This window comes from Podarcis pityusensis (genome assembly GCF_964106645.2).
Source record: "Podarcis pityusensis genome assembly, chromosome: 3".
Taxonomy (NCBI): domain Eukaryota; kingdom Metazoa; phylum Chordata; class Lepidosauria; order Squamata; family Lacertidae; genus Podarcis; species Podarcis pityusensis.
The window spans coordinates 90,641,466-90,655,958 of record NC_138026.1 but is presented as its reverse complement, the minus strand read 5'-3'; the positions used below and the strand labels follow the sequence as shown (position 1 = coordinate 90,655,958).

General features: G+C 42.6%; 1 protein-coding gene across 3 annotated transcripts in view; it reads left to right on the top strand.

Annotated features, from left to right (window-relative positions):
* Positions 1–14,493, top strand: part of CAPN13 (calpain 13) — an 87,390-nt gene that overhangs the window by 34,036 nt on the left and 38,861 nt on the right. For all 3 annotated transcript variants that reach the window (XR_013984518.1, XM_081000167.1, XM_081000166.1), the window contains 5 exons: positions 1,634–1,808; positions 3,301–3,369; positions 8,253–8,338; positions 13,107–13,181; positions 13,851–13,999. Coding sequence is in view for 2 of the 3 variants with exons in the window: in XM_081000167.1 (XP_080856293.1) it covers positions 1,634–1,808; positions 3,301–3,369; positions 8,253–8,338; positions 13,107–13,181; positions 13,851–13,999 (554 nt within the window). In the remaining variant the exon portion in view is untranslated. The remainder of the gene's footprint in view (positions 1–1,633; positions 1,809–3,300; positions 3,370–8,252; positions 8,339–13,106; positions 13,182–13,850; positions 14,000–14,493) is intronic.

The window sequence follows — 14,493 nt, the reverse complement described above, 5'->3', positions numbered from 1 at the left end:
TACAGAACACCACACCAGAAGGAAGAGAGATAGAAAGTGAAAGTGAAACCCAGGATCCTTCTGGCCTTATTTTGACAGTCAGCATGACCTTGACAGAAGAGATAAGAAAACCAGTTCAAGTCAATTGTACTCAGCTTCTCTGAAGGTATAACCCAAACATCATGAACCTTCTGCTTGTTTCTTTCACACACAGAAGCTTCCAGAACCCTCTTGAATTTAGTACAATAGGAAAGATCTCTACACATCAGATCAATGCTTTATGTACTAAGAAATGCAAAGTGACACACCCATGGTGATCTGGTAGCTGAAGTGTTTCTGCAGCTGTGGGATGTGGTGTTGTGTGAGGGAATCCCTCTCCCATTCTGCCCCTTCTTCCTTTCCACCAGCTGCAGGCAACCTGCTCCCTTTGGCAGCTTCATATTCCCTTTGCCAACCAGGTTTTCTAATACGCCTGCATTAAATTGGCAATTTAAGGATACATATTGCTTTGAACCAGAAATCTTCATCACAAAACAGTTATCTGTCATTCCTGTTTTCCTATAAAAAAATTGAAAATGTCAAAATTGTCCTTTTCCCATTTGCAGTTTTTAGATTACAACTCATTTCCTGATGGGGAATATTTTTTCCAGCCGGTTTCAAAGAGCCCCACTCACTAACCTTGCTGATGTACTTATTCACATGCTACAAAAAATGGTTTTTTTTGGGGGGGGAGCCATCGCTGTATACTCCCTTCCCTCATGCCTTTGTGCCTTTAAATCACATGCTGTGAAATGTCCCTGTAAAAAATGTATCTTCTCCTTGCCTCATCTTCTCTATCCATCAAACCTAATCTTTCTTTTATGACCTTACAAATAAATAAAATGAAATAACCTTCTTTCCTTCCCAGCTGTCCAGGCCTGGCACCAGCACCCAGCATGATTGAAAAGAATGGGTCCCGGGGGGGGGGGGTTGTAGTACTGCCAACTTTCTTTTCACTTAAAAACTTAAAAAAACAAAGAACTAGTGCAGTGAACCTGAGACTGCAACATCAGATCCTCCAAGTGCCCTTATCTTGCAGGGACGTTCCTGATTTAGAGAAGCCGTCCCAGTTTCTGATTTGATCCCAGAATGTCCCACTTTTCCTTAGGTCATCCCTATTTTCATTAGAGAAATGTTGGAGGGTATGGTAGGATGCCCCTATTTTCATTGGCGAAATGTTGGAGGGTATGCAGTTATCCGATCCCATAGCCGTCTGAAGGCAATCCTGTATAGGAAAGGTCTTTTTTCATGTTTAATGTTTTATTATGTTTTTATATATGTTGGAAGCTGCCCAGAGTGGCTGGGGCAACCCAGTATGATGCGTGGGGTATAAATAGTAAAATTATCATTATGGAATGGGACGTCCCTATTTTCATTGGCGAAATGTTGGAGGGTATGCAACCGCTCACCTTCTTTTCCCCATCAGAATGCCTCTGGGCCCCAATACATGGGCATTCCGACCAGTCTTGACCATTTCCTCACCTCACTGTGCACCCAATGTTAAAAAACATTGGCAAGCTTAAAAGGGGGGCATGCTGGTCTTAGAGGACACCTTTCACAGGACCTTCTTAAACCTGGTACTGGCCTAACCTCAAAGTCTTCTCTCTTCTTCCAGATTGCACGGTTCCTATCAGAAGTTGCACATGGGCTACATTTCTGAGGCTTTAGTGGACTTCACAGGCGGGGTCCAGATATCTTTGAACCTTCCTCGCCCTTCCTCTTACCTGTATGAGGTAGTGAAGGCCGCTGCCAAGTCAGGTTGCCTCATGGGATGCGTCACTCCTCCAGTGGTAAGCTAGAAGTGGTTTTACCCCCCTCTAGGAACTGGAATATAAGAAGATGCAGCGAGAATCGGTCTCGTTCACCTGTTCCCCTCAAAATTGCATGCAGAATCCCTTTGCTTTGTTGGTTTATGGCCAGACTTGTAATGCTTTCCCCTCAAGCAAAGTGTCATACAGCCATGCTAAGTAAACCTGGCAGCCAGGTAGTGTGTGGCACTCAATTTTCACCCCCATTTCTATGGTTCTGGAGGAGGGCCAGGGACACAGACTCACGGGCCTTCTCTGTTTAAATTCTCAGTGTCATGATCTGCAACAGTTCTTACAAGACACGGTGCTCTTATTATTATTATTACTACAATTTATTACCCACGCTTTACCCCCAAGGTCCCAGGGCAAGTTACAGCAATTAAAACACAATACTAAAAACAGCTTAGAACAACTTTAAATTGAAGAAATAAGGTAGGTCCTGAAAATAAACATCTCTCAAGTGTCAAAAGAGGTGTGTCTTCAGCATTTGCCGAAAGCTATATAATGAAAGTGCCCAGCAGTTCCACAACCTAGGAGTGCCACAGAGAATGCCCTTTCCTGGGCCACCCCAACCTGCCAGCTTCTGAGGGAGGTTGAACAAGCAAGAGGGTCCCTTTATGCCGATCTGAGCACCCAAGGGGGTCTGTAAGGAAGCAGGCGTTCTTTCAGGCATTTGGGGCCAGAGTTGTTTGGGATCTTGACGCACCATTAAGATACAGAGATACAGAGAAATAGGCATCCTCAAGTGTGAGCTACAATCCAGCCACATTTCCCCCCTGGATCTGCAGGACCCCTTTGGCCCCAGTAAAGTGTACCCATTAACCCCTGCCCATGCTTGGACCCTGCAAAACAAGAGCTCAGTAAACCTCTTGTTTTTTGCTGCCTTTGACAACAAAGCCGGGAGGCTGTCAAGCATCTGGCAACAAAAGACCATTGGTCTGCATTTAGCTGAGTATATGTCAGTCACAAGTTGTGCAGGCTGTTGTGTAGCAGCAGCATCTCTAAAACAGTTGTGACTGAGCTCCTTCCGTTAAAGGAGATTCCATCGGGGCGGTCCTACCATTTGGCAGAGTGAGGCAAATGCTTCAGGTGGCAGGTGCTGGGAGGGCTGTGGTTTGGAACATTACTGTTCCTCCTGAGCGCCCCCTGAATGCTTCCTTTGATTGGAGGACAGAGCTATATGTACCACACAGCCTGCCTTGTACCCCACTAAACTAGCCTGATGCCCTCAAGTGCAGAGGAGGACATAGCATTGAAAGAAATAAAAGAAAAGTCCACCGTCACCCCAGTCAACTTTTGTACATGGGAATGGGTGAGGGGCACCATCGTGTCCTTTGCCATCAGGTAGCAAAATGTATTTGGCTGGCCCTGGCCCTGGCCCTCCCCTCATCAAACAAACCACATCCATTGGATCAAATGAAAATATGTTTGCTAATGCTTTTAGAGAGGTTATAGCTGTCCTTTCTCCATTCAGAAAAATAACGTAAACGAGAAGAATGGAATTGTTCAAGGTCATGCCTACACTGTTGTGGAGACTGCAGAGGTGAGAGAGGAAACATTTATTTCTGTCCTTCTTAATTGTCTTCTTCCCACAGCCCTCTCTCCTAATTGGCAGCTGGCCCGCTGTTCTCCATCCCCATGTTCATAATTCATTGCTTTTAGGACCAGAAGGTAACATTCCGTTGATCTAATCTAGACCTCCATGCGTCACTGAGATCACATAATTTCATTCCTGCCTTCCTGAAATGTCTGAAACCCGGTGGCTTTATGTAGAAGTAAAGAAATGATAAAGTTAGCAAGGTGACACAGCCAGTTAGTCGTTTTTAAGGAAACTATCAAGAATGATGAAACACTGAGCTCATAATTAACACTCATTGGTTCAGCCAGTGATGTGGCAGAAGATAACCCACTTACCAGAAAAAGGCCTCAGGCAAGTTTTAAGAGGCCGAAACAAATTAAATGAACGGACACTTCTGTGGGCTGAATCCATGGAGTTAATTTAATTCTGAGGTATAAAGTATTGATGCAAGAGCACCACCCGATAGCATTAAACACAGTTTACCATTTCTGCAGATAATCCAATATGTTTAAAAAACACATAATTTTTAAAAAGGAAATAGAAAATCCAGGTTAAACAAGGAAGGAAATACGGGGCAGTGTTTTAATACGGAAAGTGTAATGTGGCGTTTTGTACAAAACTTAAAGGCATGAGCAACCTCAAGTCCACAAAACACTTGCTGTGGGAAAGTGCCCTGTGAAAGAGACATTGCTCAGAATATGCTAAAGTGCAGGGTCAAGAGTTCACAGCTGGATGAAGAAGTCATTTTCTTCACCTGCGAGGTTTATCTTTCCCGAGCGTACACCCTTCCCTTGCCCCAAATTTTAATATCATCTTCTGGGGAAGGAGATCAATTTGGCAGAAAGTAATAATCCAGCAATGGCAAAAGAAAGCAAAGGATTTACTGCAGTAAGTGGGTCTGCCTTCAAGGTGAGTGCAGTGCTCATCCCCCAGAATCATCACTTACGATGCTCATATCAACAAGGACAAAAGAAATGGCCAAAGCGGACAATGACCTTGACTAATCCTCTGGCTTGCCTTCCTTCTGCAGCATTAAGAATGCTCACTAACATGGTGTGTAGTTCTTCCGGGAACTACAACATTCTGCAAAAGAGAGAAGGGCTGTGTGATGGAATACCTTTGCAGAGCTAAACTGGAGATCATTATTTCGAACAAGAGACCTTTGTGCGTTGTTAAGCATCTGCATTATTATACAGATACCTCTCTTTGCAGGGTCCTCGACTAAATGATCTGTGCCAGGCCCCTTCCTACACTTGTGGGCTTAACTGGGGGGAGGGAGTGGTGGTAACTGGGGGGAGGGAGTGGTGGCTGGGTCAATCTCTGCGACGGGGTGAGCTCCCATTGCTCGGTCCCTGCTCCTGCCAACCTAGCAGTTCGAAAGCACCTCAAAGCGCAAGTAGATAAATAGGAACCGCTCCGGCGGGAAGGTAAACGACAGTTCTGTGCACTGCTCTGGTTCACCAGAAGTGGCTTGGTCATGCTGACCACATGACCCAGAAGCTGTACGCCGGCTCCCTCGGCCAATAAAGCGAGATGAGTGCCACAACCCCAGAGTTGTCCGCGACGGGACCTAACGGTCAGGGGTCCCTTTACCTTTAATGCCCTACAGGGGAAAACTTTAAGACCATTAAACTGAAAGCTCTTGGACCTCGTTGTCCAAAGGGCACAGTGGCTGTGGGCTTTGCTTGGGCCCTGTCAGCTGCCCAAGGGGACCAAGTGATGGCATAGGACATTCCCTTGCAACTTTAGTACTCCTCACATCACCACACAAACACATACGCTGCCTACAATTGCTTATGAATGATATGTAGTTAATAGTTGCCATAATGCTCACACCCATTTGAGAAAGAACTGGGAATCAGGTGGTGTAAATGCTCCATAGAACAGGGGTTCCAACTATTTCGGGCCTGGGGCCACCACAAAATCACCATTTCACAGGAGAAAACTGGGTAATGCTTAGATTCCCTCCCAAACAAAACAGGCAAGACCCTCCACCCCAGAAATTCTACTAAAACACGAGTGAAAAAGAAGGCAATGCACAACTAACACACAGCTCTCCCAACCCTCAAAAAAGCCAAAAACCTTTCTATAAAAGAATTGATAGGGTGAGGGGGCTTTGGCAGGCACTGTGGGGGGTGATATGAAGAAGTCATGATGCACCACACTGGAGACCCCAAACATAGACTACTGTTTGGAAGGAGCACAAATCACACCAGTGGCATGCAGAGTGTTAAATAAAAGAGATAATTGCGTTCATTGTGTTATGATTTAGCCTATTCTCTTTTTAATGTAAAAACCCTTATAATTATAATGACTTTGGTTAAACTATAAACTTTGGTGATAATGCATTAACCATTAACTATAAACTAGGAGCCAAAGTGGTTCAGATAATATGCCCATGATTTATCTCAACAGAGATATAAAAACAAACACCTCATGATGCTCTTGGCTTACTCTAACCCAGGGATGTGAAATCTCCAGTCCCCAGGCTAAATGCAGCATTTGAAAGCTTCCCACTTAGCCCTTGAGGCCCTGCCTCCTTGTCTTGCCCCTTCCTCAACTTCCTTAGATAATTGTGCATTTGAGAGTCTGTTGGTTAGAGTCTTGCCAGCAAAATATCCAAGGCAAAAATACCTAAGGACTTGCACAAATGGTTACATTTCCCCCCATGTGATCTATTTTGTGTCCAGGGGTTGCACAAGTTTTGCATGAACTGCATGAACTGGACTATGCATGAAAACATCCTGCAGCCCATTCAAACCTGCAGCAAGAGCCAACAGGACTGCATAAATGGCTGCAGACTGTCTTTGTATCCTGAACATTCTCCATGCAATATCATCAGAAAACCAGGGAGTGGGGTGGGGAGAGCAGTCAGACTGCATGTCTGATTTGGCCCTAAGGAAAAAGAAGAAGAATTGATTTCATGATTCTTGCTCCCAATAATTGAATGGTCTGAAATTTTAGCCTGTTTCTCCCCTATAAGACAACATTGGCACTGCATCGTTTTATGGGGGAAAAATAGATGAGAGTTCAGTGACTTAAGCCAGCTGTAAGATTTTGTGGCAACTTGAAAATGAAATGTATGGGAAAAGAGTAAAGTCTCAGTAGGAAAAGGCACATCAAGACTGAACAGACATTATTTAGTTGGCTGTTAGAGGCAGAGATACTTGTTAATATCTAGCTGAGAACAGAACCCAGAACTCAGTGATTACATTTCAAGGTGAGAACCTTCTAAGATTTATGGAAGCTTCTCGTGTTTCGAATTTATTTACAACTGGGAGCACAGAAAGCAGCATGTCTTAAAAGAAGCTACAATATAGTTTCTATATATTGATGCTGCTTCCTTACTCCTATGTGGGCTATGTGAAGATCTTAATTTCCTGCTTGTGTCTGTAGGTTATAACTGGCTTTATTTGTGGCCTGAAGAAACCTGATTAGGAAGCTGAATGCTCATACCCAAAGCCAATACAGTGGTACCTCTGGTTGCAAACAGGATCCGTTCCAGAGGCCCGTTCGCAACATGAAAAAAGCGCAACCCACAGCGGTGCATCTGTGCATGCACAGGTTGCGATTTGCTGCTTCTGTGCACGCGTGTGGTGTCATTTTGCGCGTCTGCGCATGTGTGAGCGGCGAAACCCGGAAGTAACTCTTTCCGGTACTTCCGGGTCGCCGCAGAAACCTGAAAGAACGTAACATGAAGCGGATGTAACCAGAGGTACCACTGTAAATGCTTTTGTAAACCTGACCAAACTCGCTGACTCCTGTTCCACGTGTATTAAAGTAGTGCTCCCATCCAGGGCATCATCAGAACATAAGAAGAGCCTGCTGATTCAGGCCAATGGCCCACCTGGTCCAGCAGTGTGTTCTCACAGTGGCCAGCCAGATGCCATGGGAAGACTGCGAGCGGCACCAGAGTGCAACAGCACTTGCCACACATTTGAGTTCTAGTAACTGGCATTCAGAGGCCTATTGCCTCTTGAGGCAGAACATAGCCATCATGGCAAGTAGTCATTAATAGCTTTATGCTCCGTGTTAACAAGCAGGTAACTTGCAGTTAAAGATGAATGAATCTGTCAATTTTAGTTTATCTCAGTTTATCTTTAATCTTAGTGTCATTTCTCCTGATTTCTGTAAAACAAACAAACAAACAAATAAACAAACAAAATTTACCATTATTTTGGTCGCATTTTACCTAATATACACATATTATTAGGAAGCCCAGCCAGATGGGCGGGGTATAAATAATAAATTATTATTATTATTATTATTATTATTATTATTATTATTATTATATGCTGTTTTCACCAATAAATTCTCTTAATATACACATTTTTGTATGCACATTTCTCCCAATATACAAACATTTAGTTGAAGTACTGCATCACAAAATTCAGAGAAGTGCAGATTTCGAAGGATAGTTGTGTTTCATTTCACATACTGTTTCCATAAGTGTGAATAAGGTAGTTTCAATCATGCTACAACAGTGTACAGGACTTATTTAGTGCTTAATAAGTGCTCCAGGACTTATTTTTATTTTGCTCCCATGTTTTACTAGGCAGTTTTTGTTTTGTGTATTGTAAAAATAATGCATTTTCCACATAATTAAAAAAACAAGCTGCATTGCCTACCATCTTGTGCATAGTAAGGCTTATTATTGAAGGCAATGGGATTTAAGCAACTTCACTGTGTGGCCGTTCACATCCTTTGTTCCTTAGATGCAGACAAAGTTAGGAACTAAAGTGAGCCTCCCAAAATACAATAGAAGAAGCTTTCACATGTCTCTTTCCCCCACAAAACACCCCCAATATACAAGATGCCACTGTTGACTTTTTCTTTCTTCTTAATAGGTTCCCTATATGGGTATGAAGGAACGTTTAATTAGACTTTGGAATCCTTATGGCCATAAGGAGTGGATTGGAGCATGGAGCGATCGGTATGGTTTCAAAAGCTTTATTTCATTAGAGGCTGCTGCCCCTGCTACTTTTGCTCGCCAACCCCTCCCCGTTCGCCTTAAAGCGCATCCAAACTGTGCACCCTCTTTCTTTGCTGATTGCCCAGATTGTGACCCAGACAAGCCTCGGAGGAACAGGCAGGACAGACTGAGGCAGCTCCCCAGTGACTCTTCTGCTCTGCTGCAGCTTCCTTCCTTGGCCTCTGATGCTGCTGAGGCTAAAATGGTGACATCCATGTGAGGTAGGCAGTAGCAGCAGAGCAAGATGGTTGCTGGATCTCACCTGAGTTGTACTCCACCTGCTCGCTTGCCATCAAAAAGGACTTCATTGCTGCTGTTGCTACCACCACAGGCAGTGGCCAAGCTATTATTTTTTAAGATGAACAAGGGAGGGGGAGAAAAGCTGCCTCTGCTGGCTGCCATCAAAGTAATATTATTGTGCCTCTACTGCCCAAAACCATTTCAAAAATTCACTTTCCATTTTGGGGGACCCCCATTGGCCCTAGTCAACACCTCCAAAGTTCATCTTCTGCAGTTTATGTTCTGGTCATAGGAACATAAGAAGCTGCTTTATCCTGAATTAAACCACCCGACTATCTCTCTCAGTATTGCCTACCCTAGCCAAAGCTCTCAAAAATTTCAGACAGGGTTCTCTCTCAGATCTGCCTGGAGATGCCAGGGAACTTGTAACCTTCTGTATGCAAAATCAATCGCTGTTCAACTGAGCCATGGCCCTTCCCAACCGGCTCTCGTTTTGGGTATGCTATTTCCTTTTTCTTCTTTCCTCACACCTAAGAACAATTCCCTAGAATTACCCTAGGTGCAGTCTATCAAAATCAAGCACTTTTATGTCTCATTGATTCCACTACGAATGATTTAAGCATGAAATGGTTGAGATCAATAAGACTTAAAAGAAATTACCAGTGGTTGGGTGGTGTCCCATGATTTGTCCCTCACCCACTACCACAGAGCTAAAAATCTGGAAAATATGCTCCTGTACAGTATTCATAATCCTTAATTTTCCTTTTTTTCTCTTTGTTGAATTTGCAAATGAAAACTGAAAAACAAGAGCAGTATACGTGCAACAGTATACTAGCTGCTTTACGATTTTATATAGCCATCTTCTTTTCCTCTGGGCTTCTAAAGTAATCTTTCCTGAATAGTGTTCTTTAGTATCTACATGCTGGTGTGACTGAAGCTGAGCTAAGAAGTATAGTATAGTATAGTATAGTATAGTATAGTATAGTATAGTATAGTTAGTATAGTATATTATAGTAATTTCCCAGGTTTTGCAAAGTTTAATTCTAATCTCAATACAGTTGAAATTTGGGTGGAGCAGGCTTAAACTGCATGGATCAATACAATTCTTGAGTTCTGCTTGGTTAATGCTATGCATACAACACAATTATCACTTAATTATAAAACTGCAGCTTGAGAATTAACACAGCTGGATAGCTATTGCAATGTCTGTGTGGTGGTATTGCTGAGAGGTAATATCAGCAGCTAAAGATGCAAAGAATTATTTCTTTATTAAAGTACATCCAGGGTCAGCCGTACCATTAGGCATAGTCAGATGGTCACCTCAGGCAGCTGGTTTCGGGTATCCTGAAAAGTCAGTACATTTTGAGTTATTTATTATTGTTGCATTTTTATTCTCGCAGAGGGAGAGAGGTGCTTGTAGGAGTTTCTGCCTCAGGCACCAAAATGATTTGGCAGGTCTTGGCTACTGTGCACCTTGACTTAGGGGCAGTGTGTGTGTGTGTGTGTGTGAGAGAGAGAGAGAGAGAGAGTGAGTGAGAGTGAGAGAGAGAGAGAGAGAGAGAGAGAGAGAGAGAGAGTGCACTTGCACCTGAGTGTGTGCGCACGTGGTGTGTGCTGCTTTGACTTTCGCAGCAAAATGCCAAAGTGCCATCCAGGACAATTGAAACCAACAGAAACTGTTTCATTCTCTTCATTGTATGACATTCTAAGCACCAGAACAACAAAGTTGCTTTTTCAGGACATAAGAATGAAGTGTGTAGCTTCTTACTCCTGGCAATTTGTTCAGTGCCCATTCGTGGCTGAATGTTAAGCTTTGGGGGAAGAACTAAGCATTGAAAGAAATGAGTGATGCTTCTGAAATTCACCCCATCCGAATTTCTCCTTGGAATTTGTATTTCTGGTCTTCTTTCCAAAGTAGAAGTGATGCATATGTACTCATCCATCACTCTCTCTTTCTTTTTTTAATTTCTGAATTTTATATTGAGCTCTGTTCATACACTGCAGCTTTCAGCTACATGACTGTTTTTTGGGCAGTGTTTTATCAATCCATTCATGCATAGCAGAACCAGGGGTGGGAGACAAGCTAATGAATTTATTCCCCCCTCCCCCATTAGATTTTCCCTGCCCCCAGTACTGATACACATATGCACATTGATAAAATGCTGCCCCAAAGCAATCACAATATCATACATATGGTAATGTACATATTGCAGTCTTCATGTGATGGAGCATTTCTATCAAGCTTCTCTTTTTTTTGTAGCATTTTATCAGTGCATCAGATTCAGTTTTGTTTACTGTATTTTAGCAACCTGCCATCAAGCAGCTTCGGTGCATTCAGAACATTCAAAGTGATCTGTGCCAAGTTTTAATCCAAAATAGAATCACACATTCGAAAAGAACAGCAAATGCATGACACATAGCAAACCAATGCAAGTCTGTCAATCTAATTTGCTTGGACCTGGGAGACCAGAGTTCAAATCTTCACTCTGCTATTAAGGTCTTAACCTGACTTACCTGTTTGTGAGGATAAAATGGAGTGGCAGAGAGAAGCATGTTGGGGATCTGAGGTGAGACCAGGGCCGTCTTTACCCGGGGGTGCAAGGGGTGCAGGACACCCGGGTGCTGAATTCTGGGGGGTGCCAGGCGCCCGCTGCTGAAGCTACCTAAGCTCTTAACTATCTCCTGTTATGAAATAATAAATAATTTTGATCAAGCTAGAAAAACAAAATACTGTACATATATACAGTGGTACCTCTGGTTACGTACTTAATTTGTTCCGGAGGTCTGTTCTTAACCTGAAACTGTTCTTAACCTGAGGTACCACTTTAGCTAATGGGGCCTCCCGCCGCTGCGCGATTTCTGTTCTCATCCTGAAGCAAAGTTCTTAACCCGAGGTACTATTTCTGGGTTAGGGGAGTCTGTAACCTGAAGTGTATGTAACCTGAAGCGTATGTAACCCGAAGTACCACTGTACCTAAGTATTACCAAAATGTATACCTACTGTTTCAATAAAGGGCTTCCGACTTTGTGGGCTCATTTACCAAAGACGTGCCATGCTGGTGCTGGCGCTTGTCATTCACAATGGCGGCGCCTGTCAGACTCAACAACGGCGTTTGTCATTCTCAACAGAGCCGTGCACGCGAAATTAACTCTTACATCAAATTATTATGTTACGTATTGTATTGAGCTGCTATGTGGCAGTGGGGTCAGCAGCACCTTTGACACAACTGATGTTTCTTCTAAGTAGGTGCCTAAACAATACTTAGAAATTTAAGTGTGGTGGTGTTAATTTGGGGGCTAAACTAAATTTGGGGGCGCTGGGCAGATCTTTGCACCCCGGCGGTGCATATGCTAAAGACAGCGCTGGGTGACACACCCACGCAGTGGAAGTTGACCCCAGTTTCAGTCACCACACGGAGGCAGCTTAAGGTCCAAAATGGTTTACTGCTATAGAACATTAGGCTTCAGTAATACAGATCCAGACATTTATAATTTACATACAGCTTGTTGGCTTTTGCCAATCACACTTTTTGAAGCAACGTGTGAACCAAAACACAACGATCTTTTTGCAATTTGCACTTCTCTAAATTTTGCGCTACAGTTCTCCAATCAAGCAATGTGCCAAAAAATAAATAAATGTGCCTGTTAGGAAAACGTGTGCATAAAAAGGCACATCTTGGTGAAAATAGCAAAAAGGATGCATTGCATTAGGGAGAATTGAATACACAAAAAATGTGTATATTAGGAGAAAAATGCCTTAAAAGGATGGCAAGTTCTTGTGAAGTTTTCTTTTTAAAAAATAAAAATAAAAAAATGAACTGATTCAATCGCAAACTGAAAGATTGTGAACTGTTCTTTAGTAAGATGTGTTTTAGACCACAGGAGCCTGCTTCTTGGAATTTTAAAGCAGGACTGTAGTAACGTTTTCTCTTAAACTGAGTCACCCTGTAGTTAAGACAGCTGGGGAAATGTAATAAGCTTTAACTAGAGGGCTTGTGGGGTTTAGGTGAGCCGATGTAGGACTTAGCAATGGTTAAGCTGTTTATTCTTTAGCTGTTTATTGTTTAGAGCAATGTTTAAAAGTTAAGCTGCATATTCATATTCTATTTTGTTTTCCATGTAACCCTTATTTGTCTACGTGCTCTTGATTTCTATTATGCTCGTATGTGGGTGTGGAGAGCTCAGTTGGTTAGAATGTGCTGATAATGCCAAGGCTGCAGGTTCGATCCCTGTATGGGACAGCTGCATATTCCTGCATTGCAGGGGGTTGGACTAAATGAACCTCAGGGTCCCTTCCAACTCTTTGGTTCTATGATTCTGTGTTTCATAAACTGAAATGTGTTTACTGCTCTTCTGCTGGTGTATTTACAACGAACCTTTCCAAAGGGATTCCAGCTTGTCAGGCCCTGCTTGGTCACACCCATCTCACTCATTTGGGCAAATTAGGAACCTAATTTTTAATTTCATATGGCCTTGTCCTCTTTTGTAGTTCCATGGAATGGGATCGAGTCCCGAAGCAATACAAGAAATCTCTGTATGAAGACAAGGATAACGGCGAGTTCTGGTATTTTCACAATTTGTCTTTCTGTGATTCTCTGTGCTCTAGATTTAAGGCCCCCAAGCTGTAATAATCTCCATATGTTGCCATCTGGGCTTCTTTGGGAGAAAGTGTAGGATAAAAATTGAATTAATAATAATCTTCTTGCAGTGAGCCACTCTTATTTTCAGGGTCCTGCTACACTTATATTAAAGATGAGAGGCTGTATTCAACTCAATAAATATCTGTGTGGAACAATTTCAACTTGTGCAAGGGGACTTTGCCCTTCCTCCCACAGCACATGACCCATGCCATCCCCAAAAATGCTCCAGAGAGCCGGGGGAAACCTTAGAACAGATTGCAGATTGGGGAGGAGAGGAAGGAAAGTACAACTGCACATGCAGAAGTTGTTCCGCTCTTGAAAAGTTCTATTTAGCGATAGGTTGATGTATGCAACCCCAAACTACAATCGGTAAAGTTTTTATCTAAGAAAAGGACCGTCAATCTATAGGCTGTTCACCACAAGCAACTGTTTTTGCCATTCGTTTTCTAGCACCATGCAAATTCCACTTCTCCATTTCAAAAATATTTCAAGTCCTCAGGGCTGCAAAACCAGGATTGAAAAGGTATGTGTAGTTGTTGTACAATGTAGAAGTATGCAAAGCCTGTCTGAAAATTCATTTTCTGTTCCATCAGGATGTCATATGAAGATTTCCAAGAACATTTTTTATTTTTGCATGTTTGCAATAATGTGCCAACCTTCCTAGACTTTGGAGTGCAGAGGGGCAACATGTGGTCTGTGCAAACGCATGTTGACAGATGGGTTCAAGGGCTCTCCCCAGAAGGTAAAAATAAGTATCCTTCCTTAATTATTTTCCTATTCTTTTTTCAAACAGTACGTTTCAAAATAGTAATTTCTTATCTGGACCTGAACTGAAAAAGTAAAATTTTAAACATAGCAATGTTTTATATTTCCATATTGCACCAATATTTAATTAACACAGGCTTGATTATAAAGACATAGCACAATATTACATGCTCATAGTGGGTGGTAACATATAAATCTTGAAACATATAAATCACTCTGGAGACAGAGATCTGTAGATGACAATTGCCTATGACCTCTGTCCTTCCATAATCATGAGGTCCATCAAGCCTCAGCAGAACACTTGATCTGGCAATAAACCCAGTTTGTTTAATTGAGTTTTTGATCCATGCTTGTGAAATTAACTAACTGCAGTTCCCAAGGTTCTGCTACAATTTCCTCTTCCACATTGGATTCCCAAATAATGTTCAGTGTTGCAGGGCAGTTGCTGTTCAGCAACAGAACCTACAGCTT